This window comes from Phocoena sinus, chromosome 11 (genome assembly GCF_008692025.1).
Source record: "Phocoena sinus isolate mPhoSin1 chromosome 11, mPhoSin1.pri, whole genome shotgun sequence".
Taxonomy (NCBI): domain Eukaryota; kingdom Metazoa; phylum Chordata; class Mammalia; order Artiodactyla; family Phocoenidae; genus Phocoena; species Phocoena sinus.
This window is the reverse complement of record NC_045773.1, coordinates 10999281-11018072: the sequence shown is the minus strand read 5'-3', so window position 1 is coordinate 11018072 and position 18792 is coordinate 10999281. Positions and strand designations below refer to the sequence as shown.

Genomic DNA, 18792 nt, shown 5'->3' with positions numbered 1-18792 from the left:
CAGGAAGACCCAACATGCTGTGGAGCAACTGGGTCTGTGCGCCACAACTACTGAGCCTGTGCTCTAGAGCCCCCCAAGCCACAACTACTGAGCCCACGTGCCACAACTACTGAAGCCCACGCACCTAGAGCCCATTCTCTGCAGCAAGAGAAGCCACTGCAATGAGAAGCCCGTGCACCACAGCGAAGAGTAGCCCCAACTCGCTGCAACTAGAGAAAGCCTGTGCACAGCAAAGAGGACCCAACACAGCCAGAAATAAATAATAAGTATAAATACATAAATATTAAATGAGGAGTGAGGTGATTATAGGTTATACATTTATAAAAAGGACCTTTCTTGCATTGTATAATCAAATCCTAGATGGGTGAACATTTTAAATTTAAAAATACAAATACTCTTAGAAGATATTTAATTTTAGTCCTCTGACAGGAAAGTCAGAAACCAAAAAGAGAATATAATTGATTACGTAAGGGAGGATCATGTTCATGAAGAAAACATTTTATAAGCCTTGTTAAAAGACTGACTCAGAAAAGCAGCAGTGAATTTTAACAGTATTGTCAAAATAATTTCAATCGTAAAAATAGAAAACTTTGAACTTTTACTTCTGATTTACTTGTACCTTGTATGCAAAAATTCACGTGTAGGTGCACAAATTAATAAATGTTCATATGTAGTTGTACAGTATTTCTTAAACTTAAAAATATGTAAAAATTATAGTAGTTTCAGAAGTATCTTTAATGGAAGACTGTGTCTTTGAATGAAAAAAATAATGCACCTCTTCAAGATTTATGGCTATTAGGAGTGTTTTCTTAAGGTATATTGTTACCGTCACTAAAAAATTAGTTATTTGCTAAGATGGGTACAGAGTAATGTTGATGTGAAAGGTTTGCAGTGTTACATGGTTTAATAAACAACGATTAGTCTAAAAATGTTTTCTTTCAGTCAGGTCAATTCAGTGAAGATATGATACCTACAGTGGGCTTCAACATGAGGAAAGTAACTAAAGGTAACGTCACAATAAAGGTACGTCAGCTTCTTGCCATACTTGATTTACATTGTTAGCAGATACAAACTAGGAATTTTTCTGTTTGTTTCTTTGCGTTTTACATGAGTATTGGCAGTTCTTAATTAATGAGTGGGCATGTTCCAAAAGAGTGTAAATCAAGTTTTTTTCTGTCTTGCTCTAATAGATCAAAATGTGTGTGTTGAAATGTTGTTAAGTGCCCATAAAAAACTTAGCATATGGGTTGGCAGAAGTATTATTTGGGATTTAGGTGTTCCTAGGAAAGAAAAATCCCATCTTCAGAGTATTTGGAATGTGATATTATTACATTATTTCATGAATGATATTTTATATTGAAAGATAATAATTGTTTATAATGTTGGTAATTTAGTATTATATTTGTGGTAGCAAATATGGTAAACTAGTTTTCCCTTTCTTTGCTAATAAGCCCTAAAATTAAAACTATAAAACAATAAAAAGTTAACTAGTTTAACATAATTTTGTTTCTAGAATAAGTTTCATAGGTTTGAATTGTGGACTGTTGGACTGTTTTTTAATTTATTAGTAGTATTATTTTTGGCTTCCTTGTTCATGGGGGGAGTTTACTTCTATAGCCTGAACTTTATGGCCATTTTACCCAGTTCTTGTGGTTCACAGAAGCTGTTTACTAAATTCGTTCCGTAGCTTATCTAATGAAGCTGCTAATTTTTCGTGTGTGTGTTCATGCATGTTTCCAGTGTCTATGGCTAAATTGGAAGCCTCCTAAAGATAAATATCATGACTTCAGACCTTTACATAGCCCTACAGAGTAGCCATAATAGTGAAATTACTGTGGGTAGTAGCTTTCATATGGGTAAAATAATTTTATATAAGAAAAGCACCTAGGTAGGAATGTTTTCTGTTATGTACAGAATAACTAAAAACGATTAGATGTTAATATATACCCAGTCAGACAACTAAACTTAAATAGATTCTGAATGAACTGTTTTTTTCTGTCTTGGACTCCAAATATGGATGATGGCTGACTATGCAGATTCTAAGAGTGCTATTTCAAAAAATACGTATTTTCAATATTGGAAATTTATTGGTTAACAGGCAAAGAAAGTATTGCACAGAAACCAAACGTTTGCTCAAGCACCACCTATTAGATCTAATGTAAACATATTAAGTATGAGCTTCAAGTTTAGAAGTGGCCCCAAGAACTTCCAGATTAAGAGCTTGTTTGACCTCAAGTTTTTCAAAAGCAGTTTGGCTCTAACACTGGAAATGAGCATATCTGCTTGATCTTTCTCCCCTCCTTCTGCTGCTTTTTTCTTCAATGTGTTATTTGAAATATCTTTATTAAGAACTGTCTATCTTGATTTGAAGATTTGGGACATAGGAGGACAACCCCGCTTCCGGAGCATGTGGGAACGGTACTGCAGAGGGGTCAACGCTATTGTGTAAGCTGCTTCCACGCCCCTCCCCCCCGTCTCGCCCCCTTGCAGTCAGTTTAGGTTTCAAGGGAAAAATGCTGGTTTTCATACTTCTAAAGGCTCAATTTTTATTTTGGGCAATAACAGTCTTTCTTAGATATTTTCTTAGTGTAATCCCATTAACATCAGACTTTAAAAATAGAATGAGAGTTTTATTTGCTTTTTATGTAGCTAAGAGCTAATGGATATAAATGTTTTACTATCATGTATTAGCCCCCTAAGAACAGTCTACCTATCTACTTATTTTATTGAAGTATAGTTGATTTTCAGTATTGTGTTGGTTTCAGGTATACAGCATAGTGATTCAGTAGTTTTAATTATATTCCATTATAGGTTATTACAAGATAATGGGTATAATTCGCTGTGCAATACAGTATATCCTTGTTGCTTATCTAATTTTATATATAGTAGTTTGTAGAACAGTCTATTAGAAAGTATTTTTGGGTGCCAGCCTTTTAAAATCGAGGACTGTATTTTAATGAACAGTTACAGTATAAATTAAGAAAATTAAAACATCTATTAATTGCGATCATCAAAGAATATGGTGGAGACATATTGAGATCACTTTATGTTTCTGTAAAGCTACATGATAGATGCTGCAGATCGTGAAAAGATAGAAGCCTCTCGAAATGAACTACATAATCTTCTAGATAAGCCACAGTTACAAGGAATTCCAGTGAGTATGGAGTACTGGTTAATTTTACATTATATAATTATAATATTTATAATTATTATTACAAGTATAATTATACATTTTTATTTATTGTGTTTGAAATCAGTAAAATGTCTTTTGTTTTAAAGCGTGGAAGGCTTACATTTACTGAGTATCTGCCACATACTGTGCAGTGTGCTGTTTATTCATTTCTTAACCAGCTGTTTATTGAACTGTATGTAGTAAGAGCAGTGCTTAGTCCTGGGGAAATAGTAGTGAGCAGAAGTGAAAAGAAACACGCTGCCTACAATCATGGAGCTTATGGTTTAGTAGGAAGCTAGGTAGATGATATGAAATCATTTCAATAATACGGCTGTGATCAGTGCTACAAGGGAGAGGTACAAGGGGCTATTGAGTTGTAAGTTAGAGGGGAGATTTAATGTAGTTTGAGGGAAGAAGGAAGGATTCCCTGAGGAAGTGCTGCTTGAGCTGAGATGTGAGGATGTGTAGGCATGTGAGGGATGTGACAGCTGGAGGAAAAGGGAGTTGCAGGCAGAGGCTCTTTGGTAGGAGGAGGTGGGGCACTGGGAGGAAGCCAGTGTTTCTTGAGCACAGAGGAGAGTGAGGAGGGTGGGGTAGAGTGTGGCGAGCTTGCGGCGGCCCGGACACTAGAAGAGGCTGTGTGGGGCGGGACTGGTTGTTTCTCTTTATTTATTTATTTTAATATCTTTATTGGAGTATAATTGCTTTACAATGATGTGTTTCTGCTGTATAACAAAGTGAATCAGCTATACATATACATATATCCCCATATCCCCTCCCTCTTGGGTCTCCCTCCCACCCTCCCTATCCTACCCCTCTAGGTGGACACAAAGCACCGAGCTGATCTCCCTGTGCTGTGCACTTGCTTCCCTCTAGCTATCTATTTTACGTTTGGTACTGTATGTATGTCCATGCCACTGTCTCACTTTGTCCCAGCTTACCCTTCCCCCTCCCCATATCCTCAAGTCCATTCTCTAGTAGGTCTGCATCTTTATTCCCGTCTTGCCCCTAGGTTCTTCTGATCACTTTTTTTCCTTTTTTTAGATTCCATGTATATATGTGTTAGCATTGGTATTTGTTTTTCTCTTTCTGACTTACTTCACTCTGTATGACAGTCTCTAGGTCCATCCACCTCACTACAAATAACTCAATTTCGTTCCTTTTTATGGTTGAGTAATATTCCATTGTATATATGTGCCACATCTTCTTTATCCATTCATCCGATGATGGACACTTAGGTTGCTTCCACCTCCTGGCTATTGTTAAAAGAGCTGCAATGAACATTTTGGTGCATGACTCTTTTTGAATTATCGTTTTCTCAGGGTATATGCCCAGTAGTGGGATTGCTGGGTCGTATGGTAGTTCTCTTTTTAGTTTTTTAAAGAACCTCCATACTGTTCTCCATAGTGGCTGTACCAATTTACATTCCCACCAACAGTGCAAGAGGGTTTCCTTTTCTCCACACCCTGTCCAGCATTTATTGTTTCTAGATTTTTTGATGAGGGACATTCTGACCGGTGTGAGATGATATCTCATTGTAGTTTTGATTTGCATTTCTCTCATGATTAATGATGTTGAGCATTCTGTCATGTGTTTGTTGGCAATCTGTATATCTTTGGAGAAATGTCTGTTTAGGTCTTCTGCCCATTTTTGGATTGGGTTGTTTGTTTTTTTGATATTGAGCTCCATGAGCTGCTTGTATGATTTGGAGATTAATCCTTTGTCAGTTGCTTCATTTGCAAATATTTTCTCCCATTCTGAGGGCTGTCTTTTCATCTTGTTTATGGTTTCCTTTGCTGTGCAAAAGCTTTGAAGTTTCATTAAGTCCCATTTGTTTATTTTAGTTTTTATTTTCATTTCTCTAGGAGGTGGGTCAAAAAGGATCTTGCTGTGATTTATGTCACAGAGTGTTCTGCCTATGTTTTCCTCTAAGAGTTTTACAGTGTCTGGCCTTACATTTAGGTCTTTAATCCATTTTGAGTTTATTTTTGTGTATGGTGTTAGGGAGTGTTCTAATTTCATTCTTTTTCATGTAGCTGGGCAGTTTTCCCACCACCACTGATTGAAGAGGCTGTCTTTTCTCCACTGTATATTCTTGCCTCCTTTATCAAAGATAAGGTGACCATATGTGCGTGGGTTTATGTCTGGGCTTTCTGTCCTGTTCCATTGATCTATATTTCTGTTTTTGTGCCAGTACCACACGTCTTGATTACTGTAGCTTTGTAGTATAGTCTGAAGTCAGGGAGCCTGATTCCTCCAGCTCCGTTTCTCTTTCTCAAGATTGCTTTGGCTGTTCGGGGTCTTTAGTGTTTCCATACAAATTGTGAAATTGTTTGTCCTAGTTCTGTGAAAAATGCCATTGGTAGTTTGATAGGGATTGCATTGAATCTGTAGGTTGCTTTGGGTAGTATAGTCATTTTCGCAATGTTGTTTCTTCCAATCCAAGAACATGGTATATCTCTTCATCTGTTTGTATCATCGTTAATTTCTTTCATCAGTGTCTTATAATTTTCTGCATATAGGTCTTTTGTCTCCTTAGGTAGGTATTCCTAGGTATTATATTCTTTTTGTTGCAGTGGTAAATGGGAGAGTTTTCTTAATTTCCCTTTCAGATTTTTCATCAGTAGTGTATAGGAATGCAAGAGATTTCTGTGCATTAATTTTGTATCCTGCTACTTTACCAAATTCATTGATTAGCTCTAGTAGTTTTCGGGTAGCATCTTTAGGATTCTCTATGTATAGTGTCATGTCATCTGCAGACAGTGACAGCTTTATTTCTTCTTTTCCGATTTGGATTCCTTTGATTTCTTCTCTGATTGCTGTGGCTAAAACTTCCAAACCTATGTTAAATAATAGTGGTGAGAGTGGGCAACCTTGTCTTGTTCCTGATCTTAGTGGAAATGCTTTCAGTTTTCACCATTGAGGATGAAGTTGGCTGTGGGTTTGTCATACATGGCCTTTATTATGTTGTGCAAAGTTCCCTCTGTGCCTACTTTCTGCAGGGTTTTTATCATAAATGGGTGTTAAATTTTGTCAAAAGCTTTCTCTGCATCTATTGAGTTGATCATATGGTTTTTCTCCTTCAGTTTGTTAATGTGGTGTATCACATTGATTGATTTGCGTATATTGAAGAGTCCTTGTATTCCTGGGATAAACCCCACTTGATCATGCTGTGTGATCCTTTTAATGTGCTGTTGGATTCTGTTTGCTAGTATTTTTTGAGGATTTTTGCATCTATGTTCATCAGTGATATTGGCCTGTAGTTTTCTTTCTTTGTGGCATCTTTGTCTGGTTTTGGTATCAGGGTGATTGTGGCCTCATAGAATGAGTTTGGGAGTGTTCCTCCCTCTGCTATATTTTGGAAGAGTTTGAGAAGGATGGGTGTTAGCTCTTCTCTAAATGTTTGATAGAATTCGCCTGTGAAGCTATCTGGTCCTGGGCTTTTGTTTGTTGGAAGATTTTTAAGCACAGTTTCAACTTCAGTGCTGTGATTGGTCTGTTCATATTTTCTTTTTCTTCCTGGTTCAGTCTCGGAAGGTTGTGCATTTCTAAGAATTTGTCCATTTCTTCCAGGTTGTCCATTTTATTGGCATATCGTTGCTTGTAGTAATCTCTCATGATCCTTTGTATTTCTGCAGTGTTAGTTGTTACTTCTCTTTTTTCATTTCTAATTCTATTGATTTGAGTCTTCTCCCTTTTTTTCTTGATAAGTCTGGCTAATGGTTTATCAATTTTGTTTATCTTCTCAAAGAACCAGCTTCTAGTTTTATTGATATTTGCTATCATTTCCTTCATTTCTTTTTCATTTATTTCTGATCTGATTTTTATGATTTCTTTCCTTCTAACTTTGGGGGGTTTTTTGTTCTTCTTTGTCTAATTGCTTTAGGTGTAAGGTTAGGTTGTTTATTTGAGATGTTGTTTGTTTCTTAAGGTAGGCTTGTATAGCTATAAACTTCCCTCTTAGAACTGCTTTTGCTGCATTCCATAGGTTTGGGGTCGTCGTGTTTTCATTGTCATTTGTTTCTAGGTATTTTTTGATTTCCTCTTTGATTTCTTCAGTGATCTCTTGGTTATGAAGTAGTGTGTTGTTTAGCCTCCATATGTTTGTATTTCTTACAGATTTTCCCCTGTAATTGATATCTAGTCTCATAGCGTTGTGGTCGGAAAAGATACTTGATATGATTTCAGTTTTCTTAAATTTACCAAGGCTTGATTTGTGACCCAAGGTGTGATCTATCCTGGAGAGTATTCCATGAGCAGTTGAGAAGAATGTGTATTCTGTTGTTTTTGGATGGAATGTCCTGTAAATATCAATTAAGTCCGTCTTGTTTAATGTATCATTTGAAGCTTGTGTTTCCTTATTTATTTTCATTTTGGATGATCTGTCCATTGGTGCAAGTGGGGTGTTAAAGTCCCCTACTATGAATGTGTTACTGTTGACTTCCCCTTTTATGGCTCTTAGTATTTGCCTTATGTATTGAGGTGCTCCTATGTTGGGTGCAGAAATATTTACAATTGTTATATCTTCTTCTTGGATCGATCCCTTGATCATTATGTAGTGTCCTTCTTTGTCTCTTGTAATAGTCTGTGTTTTAAAGTCTGTTTTGTCTGATATGAGAATTGTAACTCCAGCTTTCTTTTGATTTCCATTTGCATGGGATATCTTTTTCCATCCCCTCACTTTCAGTCTGTATGTGTCCCTAGGTCTGAAGTGGGTCTCTTGTAGACAGTATATATGCAGGTCTTGTTTTTGTATGCATTCAGCCAATCTATGTCTTTTGGTTGGAGCATTTAACCATTTACATTTAAGGTAATTATCAATGTGTATGTTCCTGTTACCATTTTCTTAAGTGTTTTGGCTTTATTATTGTATGTCTTTTCCTTGTCTTTTTTTTCCTGCCTAGAGAAGTTTCTTTAACATTTGTTGTAAAGCTGGTTTGGTGGTGCTGAATTCTCTTAGCTTTTGCTTGTCTGTAAACCTTTAATTTCTCTGTCAAATCTGAATGAGATCCTTGCTGGGTAGAGTAATCTTGTTTGTAGATTTTTCTCTTTCATCACTGTAAATATGTCCTGCCACTCCCTTCTGGCTTACAGAGTTTCTGCTGAAAGATCAGCTTATGTTAACCTTATGGGGATTCCCTTATGTGTTACTTGTATTTTTTCCCTTGCTGCTTTTAATATTTGTCCTTTGTATTTAATTTTTGATAGTTTGAATAATATGTGTCTTGGCATGTTTCTGCTTAGATTTATTATGTCTGGGACTCTCTGTGCTTCCTGGACTTGATTAACTATTTCCTTTCCCGTATTAGGGAAGTTTTCAACTATAATCTTTTCAAATATTTTCTCAGTCCCTTTCTTTTTCTCTTCTTCTTCTGGGACCCCTATAATTAGAATGTTGGTGTGTTTAATGTTGTCCCAGATGTGTCTGAGACTGTCCTCAATTCTTTTCATTCTTTTTTCTTTATTTTGCTCTGCAGTAGTTATTTCCACTATTTTATCTTCCAGGTCACTTATCCGTTCTTCTGCCTCAGTTATTCTGCTATTGATCCCTTCCAGAGAATTTTTAATTTCATTTATTGTGGTGTTCATCTCTGTTTGCTCTTTAGTTCTTCTAGGTCCTTGTTAAACGTTTCTTGTATTTTCTCCATTCTATTTCCAAGATTTTGGATCATCTTTACTATCATTATTTTGAATTCTTTCTCAGGTAGACTGCCTATTTCCTCATTTGTTAGGTCTGGTGGGTTTTAGCCTGGCTCCTACATCTGCTGTGTGTTTCTTTGTCTTCTCATTTTGCTTAACTTACTGTATTTGGGGTCTCCTTTTTGCAGGCTGCATGTTCGTAGTTCCCGTTGTTTTTGGTGTCTGTCCCCAGTGGCTAAAGTTGGTTCAGTGGGTTGTGTAGGCTTCCTGGTGGAGGGGACTAGTGCCTGTGTTCTGGTGGATGAGGATCTTGTCTTTCTGGTGGGCAGGTACACATCTGGTGGAGTGTTTTGGGGTGTCTGTGGCCTTATTATGATTTTAGGCAGCCTCTCTGCTAATGGGTGGGGTTGTGTTCCTGTCTTGCTAGTTGTTTGGCATAGGGTGTCCAGCACTGTAGCTTGCTGGTTGTTGAGTGAAGCTGGGTCTTGGTGTTGAGATGGAGATCTCTGGGAGATATTCACCATTTGATATTGTGTGGAGCTGGGAGGTCTCTTGGGGACCAGTGTCCTGAACTTGGCTCTCCTACCTCAGTGGCACAGCCCTGACACCTGGCTGGAGCACCAAGAGCCTTTCATCCACACGGCTCAGAAGAAAAGGGAGAAAAAAGAGAAAGAAACAAGAAGATAAAATAAAATAGTCATTAAAATAAAAAATAATTATTAAGAAAAAAATGTTTTAAGTAAAAAAAAATGGACAGACAGAACCGTAGGACAAATGATAAAAGCAAAGCTAAACAGACAAAGTCACACACAGTTGCATATACATACACACTCAGAAAAAGAGATAAAGGGAAAAAATATATATATAGCATTGCTCCCAAAGTCCACCTCCTCAATTTGGGATGATTCGTTGTCTGTTCAGGCATTCCACAGATGCAGGGTACATCAAGTTGTTTGTGGAGATTTAATCCGCTGCTCCTGAGGCTGCTGGGAGAGATTTCCCTTTCTCTTCTTTGTTCGCACAGCTCTGAGAGTTCAGTTTTGGATTTGGCCCTGCCTCTGTGTGTAGGTTGCCTGAGGGCGTCTGTTCTTCTCTCAGACAGGATGGGGTAAAAGGAGCAGCTGATTCGGGGACTCTGGCTCACTCAGGCCGGTGGGAGGGAGGGGTACGGATGCGGGGCGAGCCTGCAACGGCAGAGGCCGGCGTGACGTTGCACCAGCCTGAGGCGCGCCGTGCGTTCTCCCAGGGAAGTTGTCCCTGGATCCCGGGACCCTGGCAGTGGCGGGCTGCACAGGCTCCCATGAGGTGAGGTGTGGATAGTGACCTGTGCTCGCACACAGGCTTCTTGGTGGCGGCAGCAGCAGCCTTAGCATCTCGTGCCCGTCTCTGGGGTCTGCACTTTTAGCCGCGGCTTGCGCCCGTCTCTGGAGCTCATTTAGGTGGCGCTCTGAATCCCCTCTCCTCGCGCACCAGGAAACAATGGTCTCTTGCCTCTTAGGCAGGTCCAGACCTTTTCCCGGACTCCCTCCCGGCTAGCCGTGGCGCACTAACCCCCTGCAGGCTGTGTTCATGCAGCCAACCCCAGTCCTCTCCCGGCGCTCCGACCCTGAGCCTCAGCTCCCAGCCCCGCCCGCCCCTGCGGGTGAGCAGGCAAGCCTCTCGGACTGGTGAGTGCCGGTCGGCACCGATCCTCTGTTGGGAATCTCTCCGCTTTGCCCTCCGCACCCCTGTTCCTGCGCTCTCCTCCATGGCTCTGAAGCTCCCCGCCTCTACCTAGTGTGTGGAAACCTTTCCTCCTTCACAGCTCCCTCCCACTGGTGCAGGTTCATCCCGGTTCTTTGTCTCTGTTTATTCTTTTTTCTTTTGCCCTACCCAGGTACGTGGGGAGTTTCTTGCCTTTTGGGAGGTCTGAGGTCTTCTGCCAGCGTTCAGTCGGTGTTCTGTAGGAGCAGTTCCACGTGTAGATGTATTTCTGATGTATCTGTGGGGAGGAAGGTGATCTCTGCGTCTGACTCTTCCGCCATTTTGAAGCTCCCTGGGTGTTTTGTTGTTGTTGTTTTTTGCGGTACGCGGGCCTCTCGCTGTTGTGGCCTCTCCCGTTGCGGAGCACAGGCTCCGGACTCGCAGGCTTAGCGGCCATGGCTCACAGGCCCAGCAGCTCTGCGGCATGTGGGATCTTCCCGGACCGGGGCATGAACCCACATCCCCTGCATCGGCAGGCGGATTCTCAACCACTGCGCCACCAGGGAAGCCGTCCCTGGATGTTTTTAAATGATGAGATTTATCATCTAAATCATTCTGATGTCACTTTAAGAATGGATTGAAGCGTGACTATAAGGAGGACAGTTTTAGGAAGCTATTGAAGTTGTCTTGGCAAAATAGAGTGCCATGGATTAGGGTGGTCGTAGACAAGGTTGTGAGAAGGAAATAGACTGCAAGGATCTTTAGGAAGAGTGGCCACCAGACTTGGTAATGTTTTACATGCGAAGATATGAAGAATTATTCCTAGTTCCTGGCTCTTTTAGTTAGATGGAAGGTGGTGCCGTTTGTTGAGCTAAGGGATGCTGAAAAGGACTAGGCTTTACCCTCATGACCAGTTCACGAGTGTCAGATCCTCGAGGTATGTTGTCTTAGTTAATCCTCACAAGGTATTGAGGTCGATGGTGTGATCCCTCGTTTGTAATAGCTGTTATTCACTCAAGATCACATGGTCATTAGCATTTTGGCACAGCTAGGTTTTGACTCCATGTCTTTCTGACTTCAAAGTCTATTCTTCTTCTTCTATGTTAACAACTAGTTCTACATACCATGAGTAAAAGAATCAGTCTTATCTTGGTCACCGTAAGAGTTCTCAGTTGCAAGCAATAGAAAGCTGATTTAAGTAGAAAGGAATTTACTGAAAGGATATTGGGTAGCTCACCGAGTCTGGGAGAAGGCTGCCCATAACCATCTTCAGAAAATAGGCTGGAACAAGGGAGGCTCAGCAGCTGCTAGGACCACATCCAGACTTACACCATCGAGTAAGTCTGGTGACTTCATGCAATTTCTGAACACCAGACACAGTTGCTCCGATTGGAAGGTCATTTAGTTGATGCCCGTTCCCTAGCAGAATGGATTCTCTATCCCCACTTTCTTGCAGTACTGACTCTGCATTCATAGTTCTGGTTGATCCTAGATTATGTGTCCATTCTCTAGCAGAAAGGAAGGCTGGAAAAGAAATTGTCTACAGAAGCAAGAAGCTTTATCGGGAGGCAGGTTCATAAGGTGGAAGATGTCTTAAATGTAGGAAGAGGGCTAAGATGTCAGGCAACCCCCAAACTGACAACTGATCACAGATGACCATGATGCAGTTTTTAAAACTCACACAGGTCCAGGTTGAGAACGTGGGGTGACTTAAATAAGAGTGTAGAGAGGGGTAAGAGTTGGGGAGGGGAGGACGGGCTGACCGAAGGTGTTGAGATTTGGCTTTTGGCTCTCTGACCCCTGTGATTTAGCATTCCCCGGGGAGCTCCTGGTGACCCTGGCTGTCTGTCTCCGTCCTTGGCTCTTTCTCCTTCGTGAGAACTAAGCGTCTAGGGCCTAGAAATAGAATCAGTCACCATGTTTGGAGTTAGGGGTCGGGGTAGGGGCATGTATTAAGTGAAAGAAATAGGTTTGACAAGTGTTTAACAAGATGACAAGGTAGACATGGCGTGTACTTTCTTAGGATTGGTCAAAGATACAGTTTCTTAGAGAACGTTGACTCAGTAAGGATGTTATCAAATACGTTATATGTACTCATAGGTTTTGCTTTTCATAAGGCAGAAAGGATGTACCTGGGAAAGATAGAGTGATGATTGGGACGCCCCTCTCCGCTTTCCTTGTTTTTCAAAGCACATCTACCAATCAGATGGTGATATTTATTCTCAGAGTTTATGGCTACTGCATTTATTCTGATCCCCAGGCTTATCCATTATCTTAGAATATTTATACATTATATTTTATAGGATGGGTGTAGAATTTTAAAGGCTTATTTACATGTTTACTGTTAGATTAATGACTAACAGATAAAAATAGTTTAAACTCATTCCTCCACCCTTGGTTGTTAAGATCATATTCACTTTTTGGTAAAGATTTATTAAGAAATAGCAGAATGTATACTGTAGCCTTAGAATATTTCAAATAGAAGTTGGCAGCCACATATTGAATTAAGGACATGTGCATGGTAGGAGTTAGAGTAAATTCTAATTTGAATGATTAAATGAATGAGATAGGCCACCAGTCACATAAATATACTTTAATTATGGCATGACGTAACATCCTGATTTTAATGTCTACAGATATGCATATGGTATGCTTCTGTGACATTTTCTTATGTAAAATTTATTCAGTATCTTTTCTTTTTAAAGGTGCTAGTACTTGGAAACAAGAGAGATCTTCCTAATGCTTTGGATGAGAAACAGCTAATTGAAAAAATGTATGTCTTAAGAATGAATGATGGTTTTTTAAAAATAATTTGGTTCTGAATTATACTGTTTTGCTCACTGCTTTGTTTAGCATTGCTGTATTATTCAGTAATGATCATAGTCAGATTTTGGAGTACATAAACTTGACATACTAGAAAAGTGAACCCGTAAATTTTTTTTCCCCCTTAAACATTGTTTTTTTAATGAATGAATGAATTAATTTTTGGCTGCATTGGTTCTTTGTTGTGGTGCACAGGCTTCTCATTGCAGTGGCTTCTCTTGTTGTGGAGCGCGGGTTCTAGGTGTGCGGGCTTCAGTAGTTGTGGCACATGGGTTCAGTAGTTGTGGCACACGGGCTTAGTTGCTCCGTGGCATGTGGGATCTTCCCAGAACAGGGCTTGAACCCTTGTCCCCTGCATTGGCAGGTGGATTCTTAATCCCTGCGCCACCTGGGAAGTCCCCGTAAAATTTTAGTATCAGTAAAATAATTTCTTCTGTATAGTAATTCAAAAAACAAGCAAAATTGAGCAGTGAGTGAAAAGATGACAGTTGTTTTAAGCACAGACTTATTTTCTTAATTCTGCTTTTTATAGGAATCTGTCTGCTATTCAGGATAGAGAAATTTGCTGCTATTCAATTTCTTGCAAAGAAAAGGATAATATAGGTAAGAAATGACTGGTGTTTGTGGAAGAAGTGGGTATCATTAGGAGGGATGTCTCATGCTTTTTACTGTTTATTATCTCCATTTCTGTTTAAGTGATTTCCCTTATAAAGTACTATTGCTTTTGTCTCAGGAAAAAGAGTACACATTATACCTTTTGACAACAAATATAATATCCTGAATCTGCTCCACGCTATTTAAAGAAGTAAATGCAAAAGACACACGAAGTTAAGCATTATGTGATATCAATTTATTGTATTAATTTTTGCAGAGCTAGTGTCCAGCTGTGCATTATAACAGGATGATGTTTTTGAAATAAGACTTTACAAAAATTGGTCTATAGACATTATTATGATTTTGCATGTGTCAAAATCAAAATATATTACTGCAATATGTTAGCTGTCTAAAGGATAAGCCCAGAATACCCTTTATCTACTTAATGTCTGTATTAATTTCCTAGGACTGCCATAGCAAAGTACCAGTCCTGCTTAGCTGCCTTGTCCTGTCAGTCTAAGTGCCTTTCCTGGCTATTCTCGGCCACTGTAGCTTCAGTTGCCACCTCTACGATGCTGTCTTGCCAGTCTCCATCTTTTCCTCAGATCTGTACAGATGAAACTACCTGCTGGACATCTCCATGTGCTACCTTCTCCATCTCAAACTTGGTGTGCCTACTGCCGAATTCTTAGTCTTTTTTTCTCAAGCCTGTTCTTCCTTTAGCTACTGTTAGTCAGCAGCTCCATGACACACACACTTATTCAGGCCAGAAGATTCTTTCTCACCCCCTGCATTTGCTCAGTCCTGTTAGGTTCTATATTTTGAACATGCTCCTCATTTTATTCCTCTCCATTCCTACAGCACTTGATTTGCTTCAGGCCTTCGGCCCTTTCCTGTTCCTGTTGTGATAGTCTCTATAATGGCAGCCTTCCAAGTTGCCCTCCTCGGTTGCCATTGTTGAACTTACTACAGTAAACTTAACAGTTTACAATAAACAGTATGGTTTCCCTGCTTAACATTCTCCAATGACTTCCTGTTGACTTGAGAATAAAATCCAAACTTCTGAGCATCTTAGAATGGCACACAAGGTTATCTGGCTCCCTCTAGGCCTGTGGTTCTCAACTGAAAACAGCTGAGCTCCACAGGGGACATTTGGAGATAATCTGGAGCCATTACTTGTCACAGCTGAGGATGGGGGGGGTGGTGATAATGGCTTCTTGTGGTCAAGGTTATAGATGTTGCAGAATATTGTACTATGCACAGCAAAGAATTATCCAGCCCCAAATGTGAAAAGGGTGAGCTTGAGAACCCCTGCTCTAGCCGTAGCAATGAGTGGCACCCCCGCTTACCCATCCCTGTGCTTCAGCCACATCTTATCACTTGTAATCCAGCCAGAGCTCCACATAGTTTCATGCCTCTGCTTATGCTATGCGTTTTGCTCTTTCATTTGCCTGGAATTCTGTGGAGGCTGTCCTCCAAACCCAGACGACTACCTGCATGTTTTCCAGCATACTGAAAGCTCCTCGAGGGTGGAGAGTGGTTTTCCCATCTCTTTGCATCCTGGAGCTTCACACACAATACCTGATCTTACAGGCAATCAGTAAACTTTTGAATGAATAAAGGAAGGCACAAGCTGTTCTGTACACAATTTAGCTTTTAAATTGGAGACTCTTCAGTCTCTCGTGTTTCCAGATTAACCTCTTGAAGGTCAGGGAGTGAAGAATAGTAGGATAGATACAGATATCTATATAACTATAGTAGTATAGAGGCAGAAAAGAAGAGGGCAGGCCCAGGATATGCTTTGAAATAGCTGCGTTTTAAATATTCTCTGATACTTAGTTTCTTAACTTTGGTATCGTAACATCTTCACTTTTTTCCCCTCCATCTTTAGATATCACACTTCAGTGGCTTATTCAACATTCAAAATCTAGAAGAAGCTGAAGCATCTCCTGAAGTCTTCCAGTCCTTCCTGGCTACAATCCTAGAATTATTGTCCGTTCCTCTGAAGTACTTCCCAGAATATGGTCCTTCCTAAACCCAAGAAATTGCCTTTTTCAGAGTTTATTTCTCATGTGCACTGCTGAAGATGTGTATCCTTAATCCTTCATAAAGAATCAGCTAGAGTTGTCATGATAAAGTCAGCACATAAAAAGGCTTCTTATACATACTTGTCTTAAACAGTGTGTAGAGCTTTTTTTAAAAAAAACACACTTTTGACCATCTTAAATCAAGAAAAATTGCATATTTCTGTTCTGGTCTTTCTGGGCCAGGTTTTTATATTGGTTTTCGGTAAATGTCTGTCTACGATATTTCATTATAGAGTCCAGTAGCTTAATACTGATACTGACTTGATACAGCATGAAGTTTCTAGTGCCACACACAGTATTTAGAAAACCTTTAGCCTGACTCGTGGGATAGAAACAAAATGTTTGCATATCTCACAAATGCATGTGAAATGTATAATTACACCTTAGGAATTTCAGAAATGGTCTGCAGAGAGTGAATAGAGGCACCAGATCTATGTTGTTGTTCCTTCTTTACACTGGCGAGATCTTGGGCGATGAATTTTAAACACATTCTGCCTTCTGAGAGTTCTTCTCCAGATAGCAGTTGGGCGTACGGGAGGAACTGAGGCATGCTGTTTTGTATCTGTCCAGATCATTACTTCTATATTTTTTCTTTTCTTTTTCCTGGTTCAACACACTTTTTTAAGGGGTTGGGAACTGAAGATTTTCTCAAAAGCTTTCATGAATTGAGAGCATTCCAGCCAATATAATAAACGTGTTAAGAATGTCAGACTGTTCAAAACACCTGTCTGTTCTCTCTCCAGCCACTAAACCAGCGCTGCTGCGTGACACTCCGACTCTTGACTTTTTATATTCAGTCATAAAGTTGACTTTCAGCACAATAGATACTTATAAACAAATTACAATTCTTATTTTTCTCTCTTATCAATGTAAGGTTTGGCACTCTGTTGTCTGGTGCCACTAGACATCTTGTTTATTGTGACAACTCTAGACCTGCCTGCTTTATCTGATGCAATCATGCACAACGGCTTCAGGTTGTTGAATAATCACACAGAGGTGAGGAAGTGATGCTGTCTGTCGTTTGCTTCTATGATACAGAGATGTATAAAACTTACCTGAACATGTTTTGTAGTTTAGTGATCTCCACGCACATAAAGGGACATATTAAAACTGGAGCACTTGTAAATTGTTACGTAGCCCACTGTAGTAGATAAAACTCTATGGTACACTTGCTTATGTGTTGCCTCACACTATGTGTGACTTTGTTTCTTTTGTTAAGCAGCACTCATGTAGACAGTGCATTTCCAAACATGTTGAGCACTCAAAGTGCAGTCAACAGTAAGTTCTTTTAATGATATCAGTTCTAATTTATAGACTGCCATGGCCTTAATGATATTCTGTACAAAATACTGCACCGTGTTGCACAGACACTATTTGCTTTTCTCCATTCACGTTTTTATGAGTAGAATCTTGGCTTTAAAAGTTCTGTTCTTATTCTTTGAAGCATGTTGCATACTTCCCTGATGGGATGGATGGTTCTGTAAATGAAGGGATATTTAAACTTGCTACTGTACTTCAACGCCATTAATGGTCACTGTGAACCATTACAAAGAATGTGGCAATTTGCTTGTGCCTAAAAGGAGGAATCAGAACTAGAATGTGTGACTCTGTGGGGACTGCGTAGGTTCATTAATTGACCTACAGCTAAACCGTAATGTGTTTGTGTGTCTGTTCATTGCTTCCAGGGTTTCAAGACATCCAGACACTACTACCAACATTTTCCTGTGCATTAACCTCTGCATGTGGAACCTAACAGTTACTGAACTTTGTAAATATGTGAATTTTTTTATTTAGGTGGATGCGTTTTTTGTCTGTTTACCGCTCTTCTCAGCTTTATTCAATAAACTTGCATTTTGAGGGTTGTATTGACGGTTTTAACTTAAAATGTCCATCATGCTGGAAGGTGCTGACTTTTTTGGAAATGGGTGGAAAGAAGGTTACCATGAGCAGGGTCTGTAGACCATGTGCTAGAAAGAAATCAGCTCAGCTCTTAAAGAATTGGGTCTGTGAGCTAGTTAAAATAGAAACAAACTTTTAAATATCCACAGAATTGACCTTGCGATGGGGCGAAGGGTGGGGTGGAGGAAATGCTACTACTTGTAAACTGTCATAATACACCAAATTTAGGACTTTTTAAAAATAAGTATTGAGTTAGTTAAGCATTTTGTAATCTGGTTTTAAAAATCATAACAAAACTATTAATAAACTGAAATTACAAGATATGTCTACTTGCTGACTTCAGTTCCAGAATGAAAAGATTTAAAGTATCAAGCCTGGTAGTTTTTCCCAGAGAGGCACACTTTTAAAGTAAAACATTTGACCTGTTTTGTATAGTATGTTATCTTTTGCACTATAGAAGTGAACGTTTATCCCATCAAAGCTCTTGGGGAAACGATTTTATGTATTTTTACTCAGAGAAGTTCAACTCGGCTCTTCCTCCGTATGCACACCGTCCTTCTGTGCAGCCAAATTGTGTTGGTCAGTTGGATGTGTGATCTTGCACTTCTAGGATAGAAGTACTTGGGTATCAGGTTTAAATTCTTTTATTGAATCAGTGGAGCCATTTAGTCAAGCTATCAGTTTGCTTGTTTTCTCAACAGCTTCCTATAAAGAGATTTTCGAAAGAGGAGTGTGTTGAGGGCATGGCTGGGGAGAGGATATACGTTTAGCTTGCTTCACCCTGCTTCTGAGTCTTATGTTTGCTTTCAAAAATTGAGACTTCTAAAATTAGTTCCTTTGGGGACTTCCTGGTGGTCCAGTGATTAAGACTTCGCCTTCCAATGCAGGGGGTGA

General features: G+C 39.6%; 1 protein-coding gene across 1 annotated transcript in view; it reads left to right on the top strand.

Annotated features, from left to right (window-relative positions):
• ARL8B (ADP ribosylation factor like GTPase 8B) overlaps positions 1–17877 on the top strand; it is a 60571-nt gene extending 42694 nt beyond the window's left edge. Inside the window, 6 exon segments of the mRNA XM_032648778.1 lie at positions 943–1023; positions 2372–2445; positions 3061–3154; positions 13201–13268; positions 13851–13921; positions 15804–17877. Coding sequence (XP_032504669.1) covers positions 943–1023; positions 2372–2445; positions 3061–3154; positions 13201–13268; positions 13851–13921; positions 15804–15853 — 438 coding nt within the window. The 3' untranslated portion in view covers positions 15854–17877.
• Positions 17878–18792: the final 915 nt, after the last annotated feature.